Raw genomic sequence first — 19,655 nt, 5'->3', positions numbered from 1 at the left:
TAAGAGTTACCTTCACTGGAACTAAGGGGCCAAGCCCAACCCCTCAAAAACAACCCCCACACCATAATCCCCCTTCCACCAAACGATTTGGACCAGTGCTGCAAACGTGGGCCAACTCAATATTGAACCGTATGGACTAAGATGCCATTAAAGTTCATGTGCGTGTAAAGGCAGGCGCCCCAGTACGTTTGGTAATCTAGTGTATATGTGTGAAGGTGCTGAAAGACTTTAAAAGAGAAATAAAGGATTTTTTTTTTTTTTCAGATTCATACTACCTTGGTGGATGCAGCATCGATCCGATGCTGCATCTGTCCCCTGGCGCCTCTTCACTGATAACGAGAGATCAAACATCGCTGATCGCTTAGTTTTCAGAGCTCCGTGAGCAGAGAGTTATAGACTGTCAGTCACAGCTCTCTGCTCTGCCCCCTCCTCGCTCATTAGAGGGCTGGGCTGTGGTGGGGGCGGCCAGCTCAGGCTCTCAGCGGCTCACAGGGAGGCTGAGCTGGGTGATAGTCCAAGCACCTGGCGGATCCAGACTTTATTGTCGTGAGGACGTGTTGCCTGGACTGACATCTGTGACATCTGCAGAGAGGGGACTTCAGCCCGCTCTCTGCTGAAAACGGGCCACAGGAGTGCAAAACGACCTTTGGCTGGACTTCTCCTTTTTAACATCATGTTTGTCCAGACTGGTGATCAGAGTTGAATCAGGCAATATTTGTATGTGTATGCTTTCCCCCTAAACTTTCCAGGGGTGTCTCCATGTTCCCTCTACTTCAGCGGAACTTCATTAAGAATGGAAAGTTCCATGTGTTTGCCTCCCCCTCCTCTTTTACAATTGGCACTTTTTCTTTACCATACATCATGGGACACAGAGCCATAGCTATTAACTTAATGGGTATATAGGCACCTTCAGGTGATGGACACTGGTATACCCAATACAGGAATTCACTCCCCTATATAACCCCTCCTCCTTCCAGGAGTACCTCAGTTTTTTCGCCAGTGTCGAAGGTGTTGATCACGAGTGAAGATGTGCTCTGAAGAGCTCCAAGCTGGAGGGATCCTATGCTGGATTTAAACAGCCTCCATAGACCGGATCCATCCAAAGTGCCATTAAGGCCAAGGTGGATGGTACCCGGGCCTCGCATAAAGAAGAACAAGGTTTTGCCTGTAACGCCTCTCTTTGTAGGGCTGGACCACAGGACCCAGGACTTTTTTGGTCATGTTATGTTACCTAAAGGGGTGCTATACAGGTCCAAGGCAGTGGACCCCCTATAATGGGGATCCGGTCCTTGAAGGTTTGCTAATGTAGCCCGCCATGATGGGTGAAGTTTGGATCTGTCTGTTACAGCAGTATCCTGCAGTGAGGAAAAGGTAAGGGAAAAAGCCTAGGAACTGTAAAAAGTCCACCTATGCTTTTTTTTTCTTACATAAGTAAAAATGTTGTCATGCCTAAAGTCTCCTAGAGGGAGTAAATGCATACCTTAGTACCTTGCTTCTCAGTCAGCTCAGAAGTCCCAGCTAAACAGCACGTGTGTGGTCTCAGCAGGCCAGGGGGGATCATTATCTAGAACATTTCCCCCTGGGGGAGGGAGGTTCAACTATAGCTTGTATCCCCCCCCACACGCGCAGACTAGGGCTAATTAAAACAGAGGGGGGGACGTTGATTGATGCAGGGGGCGTGGCTTATGAGCGTGGCTAAGGCACGGCGCCGTGTGTGGGACGTAAGTACGCGAGGAACACACGGCGCAGGCGCTGGGGACAGAGACAGACACAGCTGCAGCGCCACACAGGACAGGAGCACTGGGGGCATTTAAGGGATGCAGGCATTTCCAATACAGGAAATAACATTGATAACAACTAAAGCTGAACTTTATTAGCATTGTCTTTTGCTAAACTATTTTGCTCCGCGAGTTGTGCATTTACTTAGTGCCTCTGTTTTTTTGTGCTCAGTACTATGGCTCCCAAAAAAGACACCCCAAAGGTACCAAAAATTCCACCCCCAGGTGCTGGGAACTCCAGTCGTGTCTCCACACTGTCATCCTCACCTGAGATACCAGATATGGCAAGCCAGGGTGAGTCATTGGGACCAATTGGTGGTGCAACTGCTTCTCACATTTCAGCCCCCGTATACGTGACTGAATATGCGTTTTCCTCTGCCCTGCAGGGCCTAGAAGGAAGATTAGCGACTTTAATCGCATCCACTATCCAAAAGGATAGGAAGCGTGTTAGATCCCCCTCCCCTACCTCGGACTCCTTACCAAGGGAACAGTGGGTAGAGGATGAGAAGATCTCAAATTTTGTGTGACGGAAATTACTATGGAAAATGTGTGATGGAGCCTACACACGGTCGGAATTTCCGACAACCAGGTCCCATCGAACATTTTCTGTAGGAAAATCCGACCGTGTGTATGGAGCACTAGAGTACCTAAGCTGGGTCCTCAATCTAGAAAAGTCTTCCTTACAGTCCCTGAAAAGGCTGGAGTATTTGGGCATGGTCATAGACACAGTCCAAAGCAGAGTATTTTTACCCGGGTCAAAAGCCAAAGCCTTAAAGGATTTGGTCCGGGTAGTCATAAAAAGGAAAAATCCCTCCATTTGACTATGTATGAGACTATTAGGGAAAATGGTGGCCTCTTTCGAGGCTGTTCCTTATGCCCAGTTTTCACTCAAGGCCTTTGCAGAGCAGCATCCTCTCTGCCTGGAGCAAAAGAGTACAAGCCTTGGATCTTCCAATGTGCCTATCACCATGGGTACACCAGAGCCTCAATTGGTGGTTGCTAACCAACTACTAAAAGGAAAATCCTTTGTTACAGTTACTTGGAAAGTGGTAACCACAGATGCCAGCCTAATAGGCTGGGGAGCGGTTCTGGAAGAAGCTTCCACCCAGGGAAGATGGTCCAGAGCCGGAAGGCTCTTGCCCATCAACATTCTGGAAATTCGGGCAATTCGTCTAGCCCTCGGGGTCTGGACTTGCAGGTTGCAGGGTTGTCCTGTCTGGATACAGTTAGACGATGCTACGGAAGTGGCCTATATCAATCACCAAGGGGGCACCAGGAGTCTGGATGCCCAAAAAAGAGGTGAATCACATTTTTTCGTGGGCACAGAGGCATGTTCCTTGCCTGTCTGCGGTCTTCATTCCAGGGGTAGAAAATTGGCAGGCAGATTTCCTAAGTCACCAGCAGCTGTGCCCAGGACCATGGTCTCTACACCCCAACATATTTCAGGCCATATTTCGAAAATGGGGTACCCCGGATGTAGACCTGTTGGCTTCCAGGTTCAACAAGAGACTGGACAACTTTGTGTCAAGAACAAAAGGATCCACTAGCACAAGGGTCAGATGCCTTAACGATTCCATGGGATCAGTACTCTCTGATCTATGCGTTCCCTCCAGTTCCGCTTCTCCCACGATTCCTTCGGAGAGTCAAAAGGGAAGGAAAGCCGGTAATTCTGGTGGCTCCGGCTTGGCCCAGGCAACCTTGGTATGCGGAAATCATAAAGATGGCAGAAGGAAGACCTTGGGTTCTTCCGCTGCGCCAAGATCTACTCTCACAGGGTCCAATATTCCATCCTGCCTTACGAAGTCTGAATTGGCGGTCTGAATTGGCGGTTACGAAGTCTCAATGGCGGTTGAGACCCACATTTTGAAGGGTCGTGGCCTCTCAGGGCCAGTCCTGTCCAATCTAGTTAATGCCAGGAAGCCGGCTTCCAGGCTCATCTACTACAGAATCTGGAAGGCATATGTTTCCTGGTGTGAATCCAGGGGGTGGCATCCTAGAAAGTGTGCCATTAGCAGGATTCTTGCCTTTCTTCAATTAGGCATAGAAATAAAGCTGGCCTTGGGTACTATCAAGGGCCAGATCTTGGCCTTGTCGGTAATCTTTCAAAAACCACTTGCCTCTCATTCCCTCGTCCGGGCCTTTGTTCAGGGGGCACTACGCTTGAATCTTCCGGTTAAACCTCATGTGTGCCCATGGGATTTGAGTTTGGTTTTGTCTTTTTTACAGGAACAAACTTTTTGAACCATTGCACCATGCTTCTTTAGATCTTTTGACAAAGAAGTTGGTTTTTGTGGTAGCCATATCCCCGGCTAGAAGGGTATCGGAGTTAGCAGCTCTTTCTTGTAAAGAGCTATATTTTATTATTCACAAAAACAGGGTGGTGTTGCGTCCTCACCCAACTTTTCTTCCTAAAGTGGTTTCGGGATTCCATCTGAATGAAGATGTGGTCCTACCGTCCTTTTTTCCAGATCCGCAGTCCACGGAAGAGAAGTTGTTACACTATTTAGATGTTGTAAGAGCAGTCAGAATCTATCTGCAGGCAACGGCTCAGATACAAAAGACTGATTGTCTATTTATTCTGCCAGAAGGCCCCAAAAAGGGTCAGGCAGCGTCGAAATCCACTATCTCTAGATGGATTCGACAGGTTATCATTCAGGCTTATGGTGTAAAGAAGAAGATTCCTCCTTTTCAGGTTAAAGCGCACTCAACTAGAGCAGTTAGTGCTTCATGGGCAGTGCAGCACCAGGCCTCCATGGCTCAGATCTGCAAGGCTGCAACTTAGTCTTCAGTCCATACATTCACTAGATTCTATCAGGTGGATGTAAGAGGGCATGAGGATGCCGTTTTCGGGCGCAGTGTGCTGCAGGCAGCAGTATAGTTCCTCTAGTCCAATGGTGGTCTATATTTTCTGATCTGTGTCTCACTCCCCTCAATTTGGGCATTGCTATGGGCATCCCACAAAGTAATTCTCAAAGTCTATGTGTCCCGTGATGTATGAACAAGAAAATAGGATTTTTTAAAAACAGCTTGCCTGTAAAATCCTTCTTGGGAATACATCACGGGACACAGAGCTCCCGCCCCTCTTTGGGATTATACGTTGGGATACTTATTGCTTTGCTAGAAAACTGAGGTACTCTCCATATGGGAGGGGTTAAATAGGGGAGGAACTCGCCTTGTAATTAGGGTTGCCAGTGTCCAATCACCTGATGGTGACTATCTAACCCACTAAGTAATTATCAAAGTCTCTGTATCCCATGATGTATTCCCAAGAAAAGGATTTTACAGGTAAGATGTATTTTAAAAAAATCCTATTTTTTTTTTTTCTTTCGCAGGTGCGGTTACTCAGCCTGCAGTTGCGGCAATAGGCATCTGTCAGTCCCTAAGGGACCAGTTTAGACAGGCCCTTAAAGAGGTCCCTGCACAACAGGCCCGTGATTTGGCCAAACTACCAAAGGCGCTATGTTTTGCCATAGACACCATAAAAGATTCTATTCACCTGGTGTCCTGCCTCGCGCTTGTGCTAGTACACATGCGCAGGATCCTGTGGTTAAAAAATTGGTAAGCCGAAGCACCTTGCAAAAGGCTTCTGACAAGTTTCCCTTTTCATGGGGATCGACTATTTGGGGAGGATTTGCCTCTAGGCAGTGGCGACGGCCTCCACCATCAGACTCTAGAGGAAAGCCTCAGGGTCAGGCCCAGGCACAGAAGTAGACCTGGGGCTGGAAATCTGCAAAGCAGAATACTAAAGCCTCATTATGAAGAGGTGCCCCCCCCCCCCCTTGGCAGAGTGGGGGGAAGACTTCTGCAATACTCAGAAGTCTGGCAAGAGGAAATTCAGGATAGATGGGTCATCTCCACAGTGTCTCTAGGATTAAAAACTAGAATTTCGGGAGTTTCCACCGTCTCGTTTTCTGAGATCAAATGTTCCCAAAGATCCAGGGAAAAGCCAATCTCTGTTTCAGGCATTAGACCGATTACTAGCTCAGGGGGTGATCTTACAGATCCCCACAGAAGAATAAGGTTTGGGGTATTATTCAAACCTCTTTACGGTACCAAAACCGAATGGAGATGTCGGACCCATTCTAGATCTATGTCCCTATATTTCACCAAAGGTTTCTGCAGTTCGAAGTAGAACAGCAGCACTTTCAGTTTGTAGCCTTGCCTTTCGGGCTAGCCACAGCACCCCGGGTGTTCACAAAAGTACTGGCCCCACCTCTAGCCAGGTTAAGGGCACAGGGCATAACAGTCTTGGCATACCTAGATGATCTATTACTAATAGACCAATCGGTGGCTCATTTGGAGCAAAGTGTACGCATTACAACCAATTACCTGAAAAGTCTGGGTTGGATTCTCAACCTAGAGAAGTCTTCCTTAAAACCGCTAAAAAAGCTAGAGTATTTGGGTCTGATCATAGATCCAGCCCAGAAAAAGGTGTTCTTGCCTCAGGCAAAAATCAACTCCATAAGAGAGTTGGTGCGGATGGTCAGGTCGAAAGGAGATCCCTCCATTCGCCTTTGCATGAGGTTGTTAGGAAAGATGGTGGCTTCATTCGAAGCAGTTCCCTATACCCAGTTCCATTCGAGACTCTTGCAAAACAGTATTCTATCTGCTTGGAACAAAATGATCCAAGCTTTAGACTTGGCAATGCAGCTGTCCCCAAGGGTGACCCAAAGCCTCAATTGGTGGTTACTAACCCAGAATCTGCTGAAAGGAAAATCCTTCAGACCAGTTATCTGGAAAGTGGTAACGACAGACGCCAGCCTTTCAGGCTGGGGAGCAGTACTAGAGAAGACAACTGTCCAGGGACAGTGGTCAAGAACCGAAAGAGCCTTGCCCATCAATATCCTAGAAATTCGGGCAGTGCATCTGGCTCTGAAGGCCTGGACTTTCAGGTTACGGGATTATCCTGTCAGGATCCAATCCGACAATGCCACAGCGGTGGCCTATATCAATCACCAAGGGGGCACCAAGAGTCTTGCAGCGCAGACAGAGGTGAACCATATTCTAACTTGGGCAGAAAGGAATGTTCCGTGCCTGTTGGCAGTCTTAATTCCTGGAGTAGAGAATTGGCAGGCGGACTACCTGAGTCGCCAGCAGTTATTCCCGGGGGAATGGTCTCTTCACCCCGACATTTTTCAGGCTGTTTGCCAAAGATGGGGGACTCCGGACGTAGATCTTCTAGCGTCCAGATTCAACATGAAGTTCGTCAACTTTGTGTCCAGGACAAGGGATCCACTCGCATGCGGAACAAATGCGTTGGTGACCCCGTGAGATCAGTTCTCACTGATCTATGCGTTTCCCCCTATTCAGTTGCTGCCTCGACTTCTTTGCAGGATCAAGCTGGAAAGAAAGCTGGTAATTCTGGTAGCACCAGCATGGCCCAGAAGGTCATGGTATGCAGAAATCGTAAAGATGGCGGTGGGGGATCCATGGTCCCTTCCACTACGGCCAGACCTACTCTCACAGGGGCCGATATTCCATCCTACCTTACGAACGCTAAATTTATCGGCTTGGCTATTGAAACCCACATTCTGAAGAAACGTGGGCTTTCCGGGTCAGTTATCTCTACTTTAATGCAAGGAAGCCAGCTTCCAGAACTATATATTAGAGTCTGGAGGGCTTATGTTTCCTGGTGTGAATCCAAGGGTTGCCACCCTCAGAGACATATCATAGACAGAATTCTTGCCTTCCTACAATTAGGGGTAGAGATGAAGTTGGCCTTGAGTACTATTAAAGGCTAAGTCTCAGCTTTATCAGTCTTATTTCAAAGACCGCGTGCTACACATTCTTTAGTCCGGGGTTTTATGCAAGGGGTGTTGCGGTTTAATCCGCCAGTTAGGTCACCTTTGAACCCTTGGGACTTGTTACAAAAACAGCCATTTGAACCGATACAGCATATTCCCTTAGTCCTTCTGACAAGGAAGCTGGTGTTCTTGGTTGCTATATTCTCAGCAAGAAGGGATTCGGAATTGGCTTTATTGTAAAGAGCCATACTTGATTATTTATGAGGACAGAGTGGTGTTACGCCCACATCCAGATTTTTTTGCCAAAAGTGGTCTCCAGTTTTCACCTGAACCAAGATATTGTCCTGCCATCGTTTTTTCAAAAACCATGTTCCAGGGAAGAAAAGTCACTACATTGTCTTGATGTGGTGAGAGCGGTCAAAGTCTATTTAAAGACGACTGCACAGATTCGGAAGACTGATTACACATTACAGGTCCCAGAGGACTGCGGGACTATTCACAAAGCACAGTGTGTCTTACGCATGCACAGTTAGGAGTCGGCTGTGAAGCCACAAGGAGTCGCAGCCGGTTTCCCACAGTAAACATGCTGCCATTTTTTTTGGGGGGGGGAGACTGGAGCCCCTCTTTAATAATGTAATCTGTTTGAAAGGACTGTCAGAAGTTTGATCAAGCTTGCATATCTGATTGGCATTTGGTTTGTAAAGCTAGTCCAAGGTAAATACAGATTACAGAACAATCCTGGCCACGTAACACCAACACAAGTAGAACAGTTTGAGGATAAAGGTTGGTTAAAATGTTCTGCAACAGCATTCATTTCTTCATATCCTGTTTGGCCAATGTAGGTTTACATGATGTCACAGCATCACAATCTATACTTTCATCTTCACCCTGGTTAGAATCCAATGAACTAATGGAAACCTTTTTTATTTTTTTATTTTTACAGTTTGTACGCAAGAATATCAGCAAATCTGAGCATCTATCTAGATTAATGGCTGGATCAATGGCTGGTAAGTATCAATACACAAAGCAGTTATAGAAGCCCTCTAATCTTCTAATACATGGGGGGATTTCTATTTACCTTAGAAATTCCCTTTAAAGCACATGTGTCAAACACAAGGCTCGCAGGCCTACTCCGGGCCATTTGATGTGGCCCTCGCACCTCTCCTGCAGCTGCAGCACCCTCCTCATCCTCTTTATTGTCAAAGCTTAATTGATCAAGCTGAAGTTAGATGCTGATTGGCTACCATGCACAGCTGCACCAGATTTTGTACTCTCAGTTTTAGTAAATCAACCCCTATGTTTGTGTCAAACTGAAGTCCCAGTCACATTGCATTTAAACAATTGTCTGTTTTGGGAGACAACTAGGAAGATTGGTGTTTCTCAGGGTATAAGCATTATAGGTTTAAGGATCTATGAGGAATGTACTGTATGACTGCAAACAGTAGATTAGTAATATTTAATAAATAGCGGCAAGACCAAAGAATATAGCTAGCAGATGTCTGTCATGCTTGAGAATCTTTGAGCCATGTGTAACTGGGTGCAACATTTGTCTTTCCTGACTTTGTAGTGACTCCCCTGTCCAGCTCCCATTACTGGTGAAAAAGATCAGCACGTACACAATTAGCTTGTAAAGAGTATATGTTTTTATTTTTATTAATTTAAGTAAAGAAGTTTACAGTACTCAAATGCAATAAAACTTTGCTCCTAAAGTGGTTGTAAAGGCTGAACTTTTTTTTCCTTAAAATAATAAACCTGCTATACTTGCCTGCTCTGAGCAATGGTATTGAACAGAGCAGCCCCAAACTTCCTCTTCTGGGGTCCCCAGCTGTCTGCTCCTCCTTTTCTGTGTCTATCCATATAGCAAGCTGTGTGCTATGAGGGCAGAAGTGTGGGCATGCTCCTGAGTCGGCTGTGTGCATCCATAGAAACACACAGCACAGCTCGGGCCCCACCCCCTGCTTCCGCTTCATAGGATTTAATTAACGACAGCAGGAGCCAATGGCTGCCTCTGTGTCCTATAAAGGAGAGAGAGTGAGCAATGATGTTGCTCTCCGGCACAATGTTGGATCGAAAGAAGAGCCAGGTAGATATTTTTTGGGGGGAGCTGATCATGGAAGGTGTGTGTGTGTGTGTGTGTGTGTGTGTGTGTGTTTTTTTTTTTTTTCTACCATTTTAGCATCACTTATTGGTCAGGTTTTTTTTGTGTTCCATTCTGTTGCAGTAAGTGATAAGTGAAGATCGCCCTGGTTCTCTAGGTCCTGGCTGCTGAGCGTTCATTGTGACACCCCCCCCATTGAAACCTGAGTTTATTAACTCGTATGGGAAATGTCATGAAAAATAGTTGTATCATCTTCCGAAGCTGTGGAAATGTTTTGGAACTTGCACTTTTTACCCAATAATAAAGCTTGCCCTATTATAAAACTTGCCTGGACTTCTACATCCTTCTGTAGCTTGTTGAGCAGCATCCTCTGATGTAACATCACCTGCAATCACCGCAAATGGGTCAACAAGACAACATTGCAATATAATACAATTTCCTGTACCCAGCATGTGCCCTGATTTCACCTCGTTTAGACCTGTAGCTTGCTTGAAATATCCTTGTTGAGAACCAATGGTTTTGTATCCTCAATCTGTGCAGGGCACACGGGCGATGTGTGCCTCCACTGTCTGCCTCTTACCCCTATCTCCTGCCATTGCCGCTGCTAGGACCGCTGATGCGCTCGAATGTCCAATAAAGGGGACGGGTCCACTCGAATGTCTCTAGTCACAGCCCACACCTACAGCAAGGTCCTGTCTCTTGTACATGATGATCAGTTTCAGCCTGCAGGGAAGTCCCCCCCCCCCCCCCTTGTGTGGCAGTCGGTGCACACCGGTGTCTACTGGATGGATGTGTGTAGGCACCAACTGGGTGCAAGATGGGCACAAACAAGGCGTGGGGCACCAGATAGGCGCCACCTAGGTGCTAGAGAGACGCAAACAGGGTATTAGGTTGGCGACAAATAGACATAAACCTTGGTGTAAGGTAGGCAGTGGTGCCGCCCTTATGCCCAGTATGCGCCTCTAGTTACATAGTTGCATAGTAGGTGAGGTTGAAAAAAGGCACAAGTCCATCAAGTCCAACCTATGTGAGTATTACATTGTATATCTCTGTATGTTGTGGTCGTTCAGGTGCTTATCTAATAGTTTTTTTTCTTCTAATTTTAATGGCCACGTGTCTTGTTAAATGGCCTTCCGTGAAAAAGTTTTATCTCTATTCTGGGGTCACCAGTACGGTATTTGTATATATTGAAATCCTATCCCCTCTCAAGTGTCTCTCTTCTCCAGTGAGAATAAGTTCAGTGCTCGCAACCTTTCTTCATAACTAATGTCCCCCAGACCCTTTATTAGTTTTGTTACCCTTCTTTGTACTCGCTCCATTTCCAGTACATCCTTCCTGAGGACTGGTGCCCAGAACTGGACAGCCTACTCCAGGTGCGGCCGGATCAGTCTTGTGGAGCAGAAGAATTATCGCTTTATCCCTGGAGTTAATCCCTTTTTTTAATGCATGCCAATATTCTGTTTGATTTGTTAGCAGCAGCTTGGCATTGCATGCCATTGCTGAGCCTATCATCTACTAGGACCACCCAGGTCCTTTTCCATCCTAGATTCCCCCAGAGGTTCTCCCCCTAGTGTATAGATTGCATTCATATTTTTTCCACCCAAATGCATTATTTTACATTTTTCTACATTAAACCTCATTTGCCATGTAGTTGCCCACCCCATTAATTTGTTCAGATCTTCTTGCAAGGTTTCCAGATCCTGCAGAGAAGTTATTGCCCTGCTTAGCTTAGTATCGTCCGTAAATACAGAGATTGAACTGTTTACACCACCCTCCAGTTTGTTTATGAACAAATTAAATAGGATTGGTCCCAGCGCAGAACCCTGTGGGACCTCACTACTCATCCCTGACCATTCCGAGTACTCCCCATTTATCACCACCCTCTGAACTCGCCCTTGTAGCCAGTTTTCAATCCATGTACTCACTCTATGGGTCCATGCCAACAGACCTTACTTTGTACAGTAAATGTTTATGGGGAACTGTGTCAAATGCTTTTGCAAAATCCAGATACACCATGTCTACGGGCCTTCCTTTATCTAGATGGCAACTCACCTCATCATAGAAGGTTAATAGATTGGTTTGGCAAGAACGATTCTTCATGAATCCATGCTGATTACTGCTAAGGATACCGTTTTCATTACTAAAATCTTAGTAATGAAAACGCGCCTGCCTTACGCCTATTTTTCACCGACCTTGCACCTGGTTGGCGCCTCTCTTGTGCCCAGCTTACGCCCGGGAGGTGCCTATCTGGCGCCCACCTAATGCCCTGTTGGCGCCTACATACATCCGTGTAGTAGATCCCGTGGCGCACTGACTGACATTGAATGTGGTTGCCCACATTTAAGATACTGGTAGCGGGACCCAAAGACCGGTGAAGAGACCAGTTCAGGTGAGGTCAGCGCTGGATCCCTGGACATCCGTTTGTTTATTAAAAGTCAGCAGCTACAATTTTTGTTGCTGTTGACGAATCATTTTTCAAGAAATTACTGAAGCTCCTCTTCATAGCAGAAATGCCAATCAGAATATGCATATATATTAACAATCGGTGCATTTCAGCCAAAACTATTTTTGTTTTCTAGTTTTGGATGGAGAGACAAAGCTTTTAATGCTGTCAATGCTCCTGTTAAATGAGATTTCCCTTCACTTTCTGGTCCACATCAGTGAGAAAAGATGTTGGGTGAAATTACTTCAACAGAGACACAAGCAGTAACAAGCAAAACAAACGACCTCCTGAGCTCAGAGTGGATGTTCTTGCAAAGCCAAACCTTGCACCCCCATAAGAACTGGAGAAGCCCAAAAGGAACACTAAAAAAAATTAAGACAGAGGGAGCACTAGCCTTGCACATTACCTTTTTATAATTCCTTTTATTGAAGAAATAAAACCGATGTGTACTCACAAACAGCATATGATATCAAGTTTATTAATATCGACAGCGTCCAGCATCGCCTAGTCCACTGCACCAATCTCAGCATTGGAAGACACTTCACATATTGTGGAAAATCAGCCATTTGAAGAGTTAGAACCTTTGTCGAATTCTTAATAGTTGTATGCAATTATCACTGCCTCACATTTCCTCTCCCAAAGTCAAACTGCCTGTTCCATTGACACCCTATATCATACTTCCTGTCGCAGTGACGCCCTATGTCACATAACCTATCCAATTGTCACCCTTTATCACAGAGACAAGAAGTGTAAGGAAGTCTGATAATAATAAAAGCATATCAAGGAAACAAAGCCTTCCTTCAGCTAAATCTATAAACGTTGAGTTTCATTTTTGTCTTTATTTTTAGGTATTACTGCAGTTATGTGCACTTATCCACTGGATATGGTCAGAGCTCGTCTTGCATTTCAAGTGACAGGAGAACACAAGTACAATGGAATCATAGATGCTTTTAGGAGTATTTACACAAAGGTATGTCTCTTTTATAGAAATACAAAGTGCTATTAGATTAGTTTTTAATGCTCAGTCTTTCTGCATTTGATTTGTACATTGGGGAAAATAATGATTTGATCCCCTGCAGACTTTGTAAGTTTGCCCACTTACAAAGAAATGAAGGGTCTATAATTTTTATCATAGGTGTATTTTAAATGATAGTGACAGAATATCCACCAAAAATCCAGAAAAAACACAATACAAATGTTATAAGTTGAGTTGCAGTTCAGTGAGTAAAATAAGTATTTGATCCCAAAGCAAAACATGACTTGGTGGAGAAACTTTTGTTGGTAAGCACAGATGTAAGACGTTTCCTGTAGTTGGTGACCAGGTTTGCACACATCTCAGGAGGGATTTTAGTCCACTCTTTACAGATCTTCTCTAAATCCTTAAGGTTTCTTGGCTTTTGCTTGGCAACTTGAAGTTTCAGCTTCCTCCATAAATTTTTCTAAAGGATTAAGGTCTGGAGGCTGGCTAGGCCACTTCATGACCCTAATGTGCTTCTTCTTGAGCCACTCCTTTGTTGCCTTGGCGGTATGTTTTGAGTTATTGTCATACCGGAAGACCTATCCATGATCCATCTTCAGTGTTCTGGCTGAGAGAAGAAGGTTCTCATCCAAGATTTTACAATACATGGCCCCGTCCATTGGCCCCTCAATGTGGCAAAGTCGGTCTGTACCTTTAGCAGAGAAACAGCCCTAAAGCACAAGGTTTCCACCTCTGTGCTTGACTGTAGGGATGGTGTTCTTAGGGTTATAGTCAGCATTTTTCTTCCTCCAAACATGGTGAGTCGAGTTAATGCCAAAGAGCTCAATTTTGGTCTCATCTGACGACAGCACTTTCTCCCAATTCTTCTCTGAATCATTTAGATGTTCATTGGCAAACTTCAGACGGGCCTGTACATGTGCATTCTTGAGGAGGGGGGTCTTGTGCAGGATGCAGGATTTCAATCCATGGCGGCTTATTGTGTTATCAATGGTTTGTTTGGTGACTGTGGTCCCATCTGCCTTGAGATTATTTACAAGCTCCTCCGCTGTAGTTCTGGGCTGATCCCTCACTTTTCTCATGATCATCCTTACCCCATGATGTGAAATCCTGCATGGAGCTCCAGACCAAAGGAGATTGATGGTTACTTTGTATTTCTTCAGTTTGCAAATAATTACTCCAACAGTTGTCACCTTCTCACCAAGCTTCTTGCTGATGGTCTTGTAGCCCATTCCAACCTTGTGCAGGTCTACAATCTTGTCCCTGACGTCCTTTGACAGCTCTTTGGTCTTGCCCATGATGGTGAGGTTTGAATGGAAGAAAGGATTCTGTGGACAGGTGTGTTTTTGTTTTTTTTTTTTGTTTTTTTTATACACCTAACGAGTTGTCGTTAGGAGTACCTTCTTAAATTGACAGGACTAAACTGTGAACCACACAAGCACATACTGTAGCCAGTCTGTGGGAGCCAGAGTTATTGTTGGTTGGTAGGGGATCAAATATTTATTTAATTTTACTGACTGAACTGCAACTCAATTCATAACATTTGTATCAGGTTTATTTCTGGATTTTTGGTTGATGTTCTGTTTTTATCATTTAAAATACACCTATAATAACAATCGTAGACCCTTAATTTCTTTGTAAGTGCGCAAACTTACAAAATCTGCAGGGGATCAAATCATTTTCCCCACTGTACATGTATGCACCTAGTTTGACTATCCATCTTCCAGGGACCATGACTGTTTGTGGAGTTTATATCATCAGTATCAGAGTATTGAAGTGCTTGTGGAAGAAAATAGACATTCATAAACTTTAATATTATGTTACTGTAAAAAAAAAAAAAAAAAAAAAAAGACTGTTTGTATCCAAAGCACTGAAATGGTTTTATCTTCTGTTTTTGTTTAACTACTAGGAGGGAGGATTCCGTGGATATTACAGAGGCCTTGTTCCCACTGTTATAGGAATGGCACCTTATGCAGGTAAGTTACCTTTATCCTCCAACCCATTACTCAAGTGGGGCTAAACAGGACGATGCAGCATTAGGCCTTATGTACACTGCTGCTGGTAAACGGATGTTTAGGAGCAGTTTGGGGTGTTTTTTTTTCAGCTGCCCCTGAACTCTCCTCTGTTATCTTATCAGTACATGTACACAGGGTCGTTTATAGTAGTTTCTAGGCAGTTGAGTTTAGACACATTTTTTGTAAAGCAAAAAAATGCATTCAGGACGGATGTTTAGAGGCATTTGAAACGCCAAACGCCTGTAACAGCTTGTAAACGGGGTAACTCGCGTTTAGCCATGTTTCGTTTACAGGCGTTTTTAATGGAGAAACATTTTTGACTAAACTAAAAAACGCTTCTAAACGCGGTACAACGGATGTTTTTAAACGTCGGTTACTATCTGTCAAGTTAAATCTTTCAGGAGAGGTTTTAAAATGTCCCATGTACACGAAGCCTTATGAAAACTATCATCAAAATGCAAGATCTCACTAGATTGATTTAGGAACTGGGGGAACTTTGCTTTGACTAGCTGTACTTTGTTTTAGGCACGCAAGTTATCTGACTTTTATCACAATATCTGTGGTCGAAATGTGAATTTTCCACGTGGCTTTAGAACACATCCAATGAAGCTGATGGAATTGTATGGCAGTCTCCAGCAGAATGTGTTTCTGTGACCAGGGCACAGTGCAGCTGCAACCTCAAAAAACCATTAAAGTGGTTGTAAATTCTTACATATACCTAGTGAAATGACTGGCTTCAGGTGATAAACAGAGTTGAAACAAATCCTCCTACACAAGTTGTACCTGTTTATCTACAGCAATGTGTCCCCTACATCCATTCAAAGTGCAGTATTTACTCAAGATTTGTCAGCTCTGAAAGGCAGGGGGTGGAGAGCTGAAGTTATATCAGTGAGGAGAGCTCTGAGAGGGAAGGGATACACCCCCCTTCACACAGCACACAGGAACAGAGCTGAGGATGTCAATCAGACTGTGCCCTCCCCTGTCACCATTTTTCTATGGATGGCAGAAAAACTTGTCAGAAGTAACTCGTGCAGATAGCAGAGGTACGAGGCAGCAGACAGAAATGACACTTGGTGCTCTGAATTGAGATAAGTACACACTATAGGAATATGCTTTGTTCATATTTCATGTCCAACGTTTACAACCACTTTGTTTCAGAAAGCTTTATATTTTCAGTCTGCCTTACAGCTACTCTGAAACCTCTATAGAAAAAAAAGGTCAGGCTGACTGTGATCAGCCTAGGTCCTGCAGCAAGGTTGGTGCTAATGGAGTCAAAGCGTGCCTAAACCCAAGAACAACATTTTAACATATTGCAACCTAACAATCCTTAGATGTGGTGGCTACTTTTGCTTTTCTTTTTGCAGGCTTGTTTTTCCTTTATTTTCACTTAGTAATCATGCAGATAACACACTTCTGTCCTAGGATGACAACTCACAGTACGGTACCTATGTAGGAGGAGCATTAGGATAGGACTATAGAACAGCCGCTACACTCTTCATATCCATAACGTAGTGGGTGGTGATTTTTAGTCTGCAGAGGAGAACAATCGGCACAGACAGAGAGAAAAGGAAATTATCAGCTCACAAAATTTCTGGCAGGATCACCAGATTGTTTTGTATTTGTCAAACCGTTATAATGAAACACTTTCAATTGTATATTTAAACAGACCAAAAGGTAGCAGATAGTGAAAGTTCATTGTTGGGTTTACATACACTCCAGTAAAAAAAAAAAAAAAAAGTAGGGATGCGGTAAATTAGCCTGCAACGGTTGATTTACCAATCTGATCATGTGTATGCTTTTTAATTTTTTTTTTTTTTTTCTTTTTATGATCGTTTCCTGCATTGCATAAATCTTCTTTTGCAATTGCTAGGATTTGTAATCTGCTGTTGATCAAGATAATTGGCATTGGTTTTATCGAGAAGACCAGGGTATAGGGTTAGCTATAGGAATATAATACTGCTAATGTGTATAAGGCAAATAAATATAAAATACATTTCTGTTTTGTTTTTTTTTTGTTTTGTTTTTTTGTTTTTTTTAATTACGTAGTCCTTAGAAATGTTTGGAAGTAGCTTTCTTCAAACAAAATAAAATGAATAACCATGATTCCCTACTTCAGTCATACCCAAATGCTAGGATTAGAAATTAGGACTTTCGGAGGAATTTAATCCCAAAACAACACTTTTCTGGCACTATGTCCCTGCCCAGTTAAAAAATCCCTGCCACCTGTTTCCGTAGCTTTACCATCACATGTGGCAAATTCAGGTAGTTCTTAACAGTGCCCCTTTTTACAAAGTAGTGCTAGTAATGCACCAAATTCAGAAACAATTACTCCTAGTTCTGAACTGGAGGTAATTAAAGCAGAGCTCCACCCAAAAGGGGACGCGCCACTTGTTCACACCCTCAGGCACCTGCTCCCACTTCCTGCGTCATTTCTGGCCCCTATTCCCCCCCCCCCCCCCCACCCCCCACCCCCACTGCCTTCTTGTGTGTATCTGCGAAGATGGTGGGACCATTCAGAAAGTGCAGCGCAACTCACGCATGCACAGTAGGAAACTGGCTGTGAAGCCTGAAGGCTTCACTGCCGGTTTCCCTTACTTGCAATGGCGGGACCTGCACCAGAAGCCAATGGACAAATCGGCTTAGGGCGCCGACATCGCAGGATCCCTGGACAGGTAAGTGTCCTTATATTAAAAGTTAGCAGTTACAGTATTTGTAGCTGCTGATTTTTTTTTTTTTCCCCAGACTGGAAATCCGCTTTTAAGGCCAACTATGAATTGGCTAACAAAGATAGGCAGAGTGCCTGTCTCTGTATGCTGTGTAGCAGAGTGGTGTATTTTTCGCTGCTACTCGCTTCCTACCTGTCACTGGTTGTTATGGAGGCTGTCCATCTTAGTGGGCCTCCACTCTCAGTGCCTGCCACAAATTCAATGCGTCAGTTTTTAACAGGTACATGAATCTGTCGCCCACACTGATGTTTGTTGAATGCAGACATGTTGGAATTCTATAGAGTGAGACACTCTTTATGAATTCCCCTATTTGTGTATTACAGAGGCAGTGCAGTGTCTTGGTCAGTTTGCCTGCAAGCAATATGACAACTGGAGGGTAGAGCAAACCGTAAATACATTAATGAAAAACATATATGGGAAATGTCTTCTATTAAAAGCATTTGTATTACTGTCCAACTTCTTTAGTGATTCATAAACCTCAGGTAGACAGCACAGCCAGTAGGGCGACACCACTTTTGAGTTAAAGTGATACTAAATACTCTCCTTTTTTGTTTTCTTTAAATATAACAAACTTGTTTATACTTTGTCTGTCTGCTCTGTGAAGTGGTTTTGCACAGAGCAGCCTAGATCCTCCTCTTCCCGGGTCCCTTGCTGGAGCTTCTGACCCCTCCCACCTGCCGAGTGCCCCCACAGCAAGGAGCTTGCTATGGGGGCACCCGAGCTGCAGCTCCATGTATCCATTCAGACATGAAGCCGCGGTTCGGCCCCGCCCCCACTCTCTTCTCATTGGCGCACTCACTTTGATAGACAGCAGCGGGAGCCAATGGCACCGCTGCTGTGTCTCAGCCAATCAGGAGGGAGAGTCCTGGACGGCCGAGGCACTCATGCACATCACTGGACCGAGAGGGAGCTCAGGTAAGTATTAGGGGGGCTGGGGGGGAGCTGCACATGGAAGGCTTTTTGATAAAAAAAAAAAACCTTCCGACTTTACAACGACTTTAAGTAATGCTGTGGTGTCGCCTGAAGCTTGCTAATTGGGGCTACTACAGCACATTGATAACTCTGCCTAAGCTGGCTATACATGGATCGAAATTCGGGCATTTCAGCAGGAACTGAGTAATATATGATTTTACAACTGTATTAACTGTTTGAACTTTAAAGTGACCCTGTAAAAAATGCAGGCAGCTGGACTGTGCAATTTTAGAAGGAAATACTTGCCTTTCTGGTGGACAGTGATTGAAATCTTTGCTATCTTAGCTCTGCGTGCTGTTTTTCCTTCACTTCTGTTTACCCCTCTGGATGCCGTGATTCTTCCTCCATTGTCTGCTGTGTTTAGTAGTGATATACAGTATCAGCCAGTAGGTGGAACCATGGCACCCAGTGGAGAACACACTATCCTTCCCACTTAAAGTGTTGGGTAACACTGTCACCTAAAGCCGATGAGGACAGCAAAGATTTTACTTGCACCTCCACGGAGAGGTAAGTGTTCTGTATCTTGCATTGCAGAAAGCAGATGCCTGTGTCACCATAGGAAGAGATTATGTGTGAGTTTGAATCTATTAACATTTAAAACTGCCTGCATACAATATAAATTCTTACATGAAAACTAAAGCCGGCCATAGACTGTTCAAAGTTCAGCAGGAACCAGCCAAGATTAAAACCATGTATGGGCAGGCTGAATGTACCAGATCGACCAACTTGATTTTACATGCGATTGTTAGTTGATGTTATAGCTGTTAGCAATAATCACTGTGTTCTCCCGGTGGGTGCGGCTTTGCCAACCCCTCGCTGGGAGAACACAATAGCTCAGTGGAAAGGATTGCAGGAAAGAAATTCACTCCGTCTATGGCCAGCCTTAGGCTACACTTTTCTTGT

The 19,655-nt window shown here is 44.5% G+C and overlaps 1 protein-coding gene across 1 annotated transcript in view; it reads left to right on the top strand.

Moving 5' to 3' along the window:
• Positions 1–19,655, top strand: part of SLC25A16 (solute carrier family 25 member 16) — a 70,201-nt gene that overhangs the window by 31,173 nt on the left and 19,373 nt on the right. Inside the window, exons 5-7 of the mRNA XM_073596451.1 lie at positions 8,466–8,529; positions 12,912–13,033; positions 14,949–15,015. Of these exons, the coding sequence (XP_073452552.1) occupies positions 8,466–8,529; positions 12,912–13,033; positions 14,949–15,015 (253 nt within the window). The remainder of the gene's footprint in view (positions 1–8,465; positions 8,530–12,911; positions 13,034–14,948; positions 15,016–19,655) is intronic.

The sequence above is a fragment of the Aquarana catesbeiana genome, linkage group LG08 (assembly GCF_042186555.1).
Source record: "Aquarana catesbeiana isolate 2022-GZ linkage group LG08, ASM4218655v1, whole genome shotgun sequence".
In the NCBI taxonomy this organism is placed as follows: domain Eukaryota; kingdom Metazoa; phylum Chordata; class Amphibia; order Anura; family Ranidae; genus Aquarana; species Aquarana catesbeiana.
This window is presented reverse-complemented; position numbering and strand designations above follow the sequence as displayed.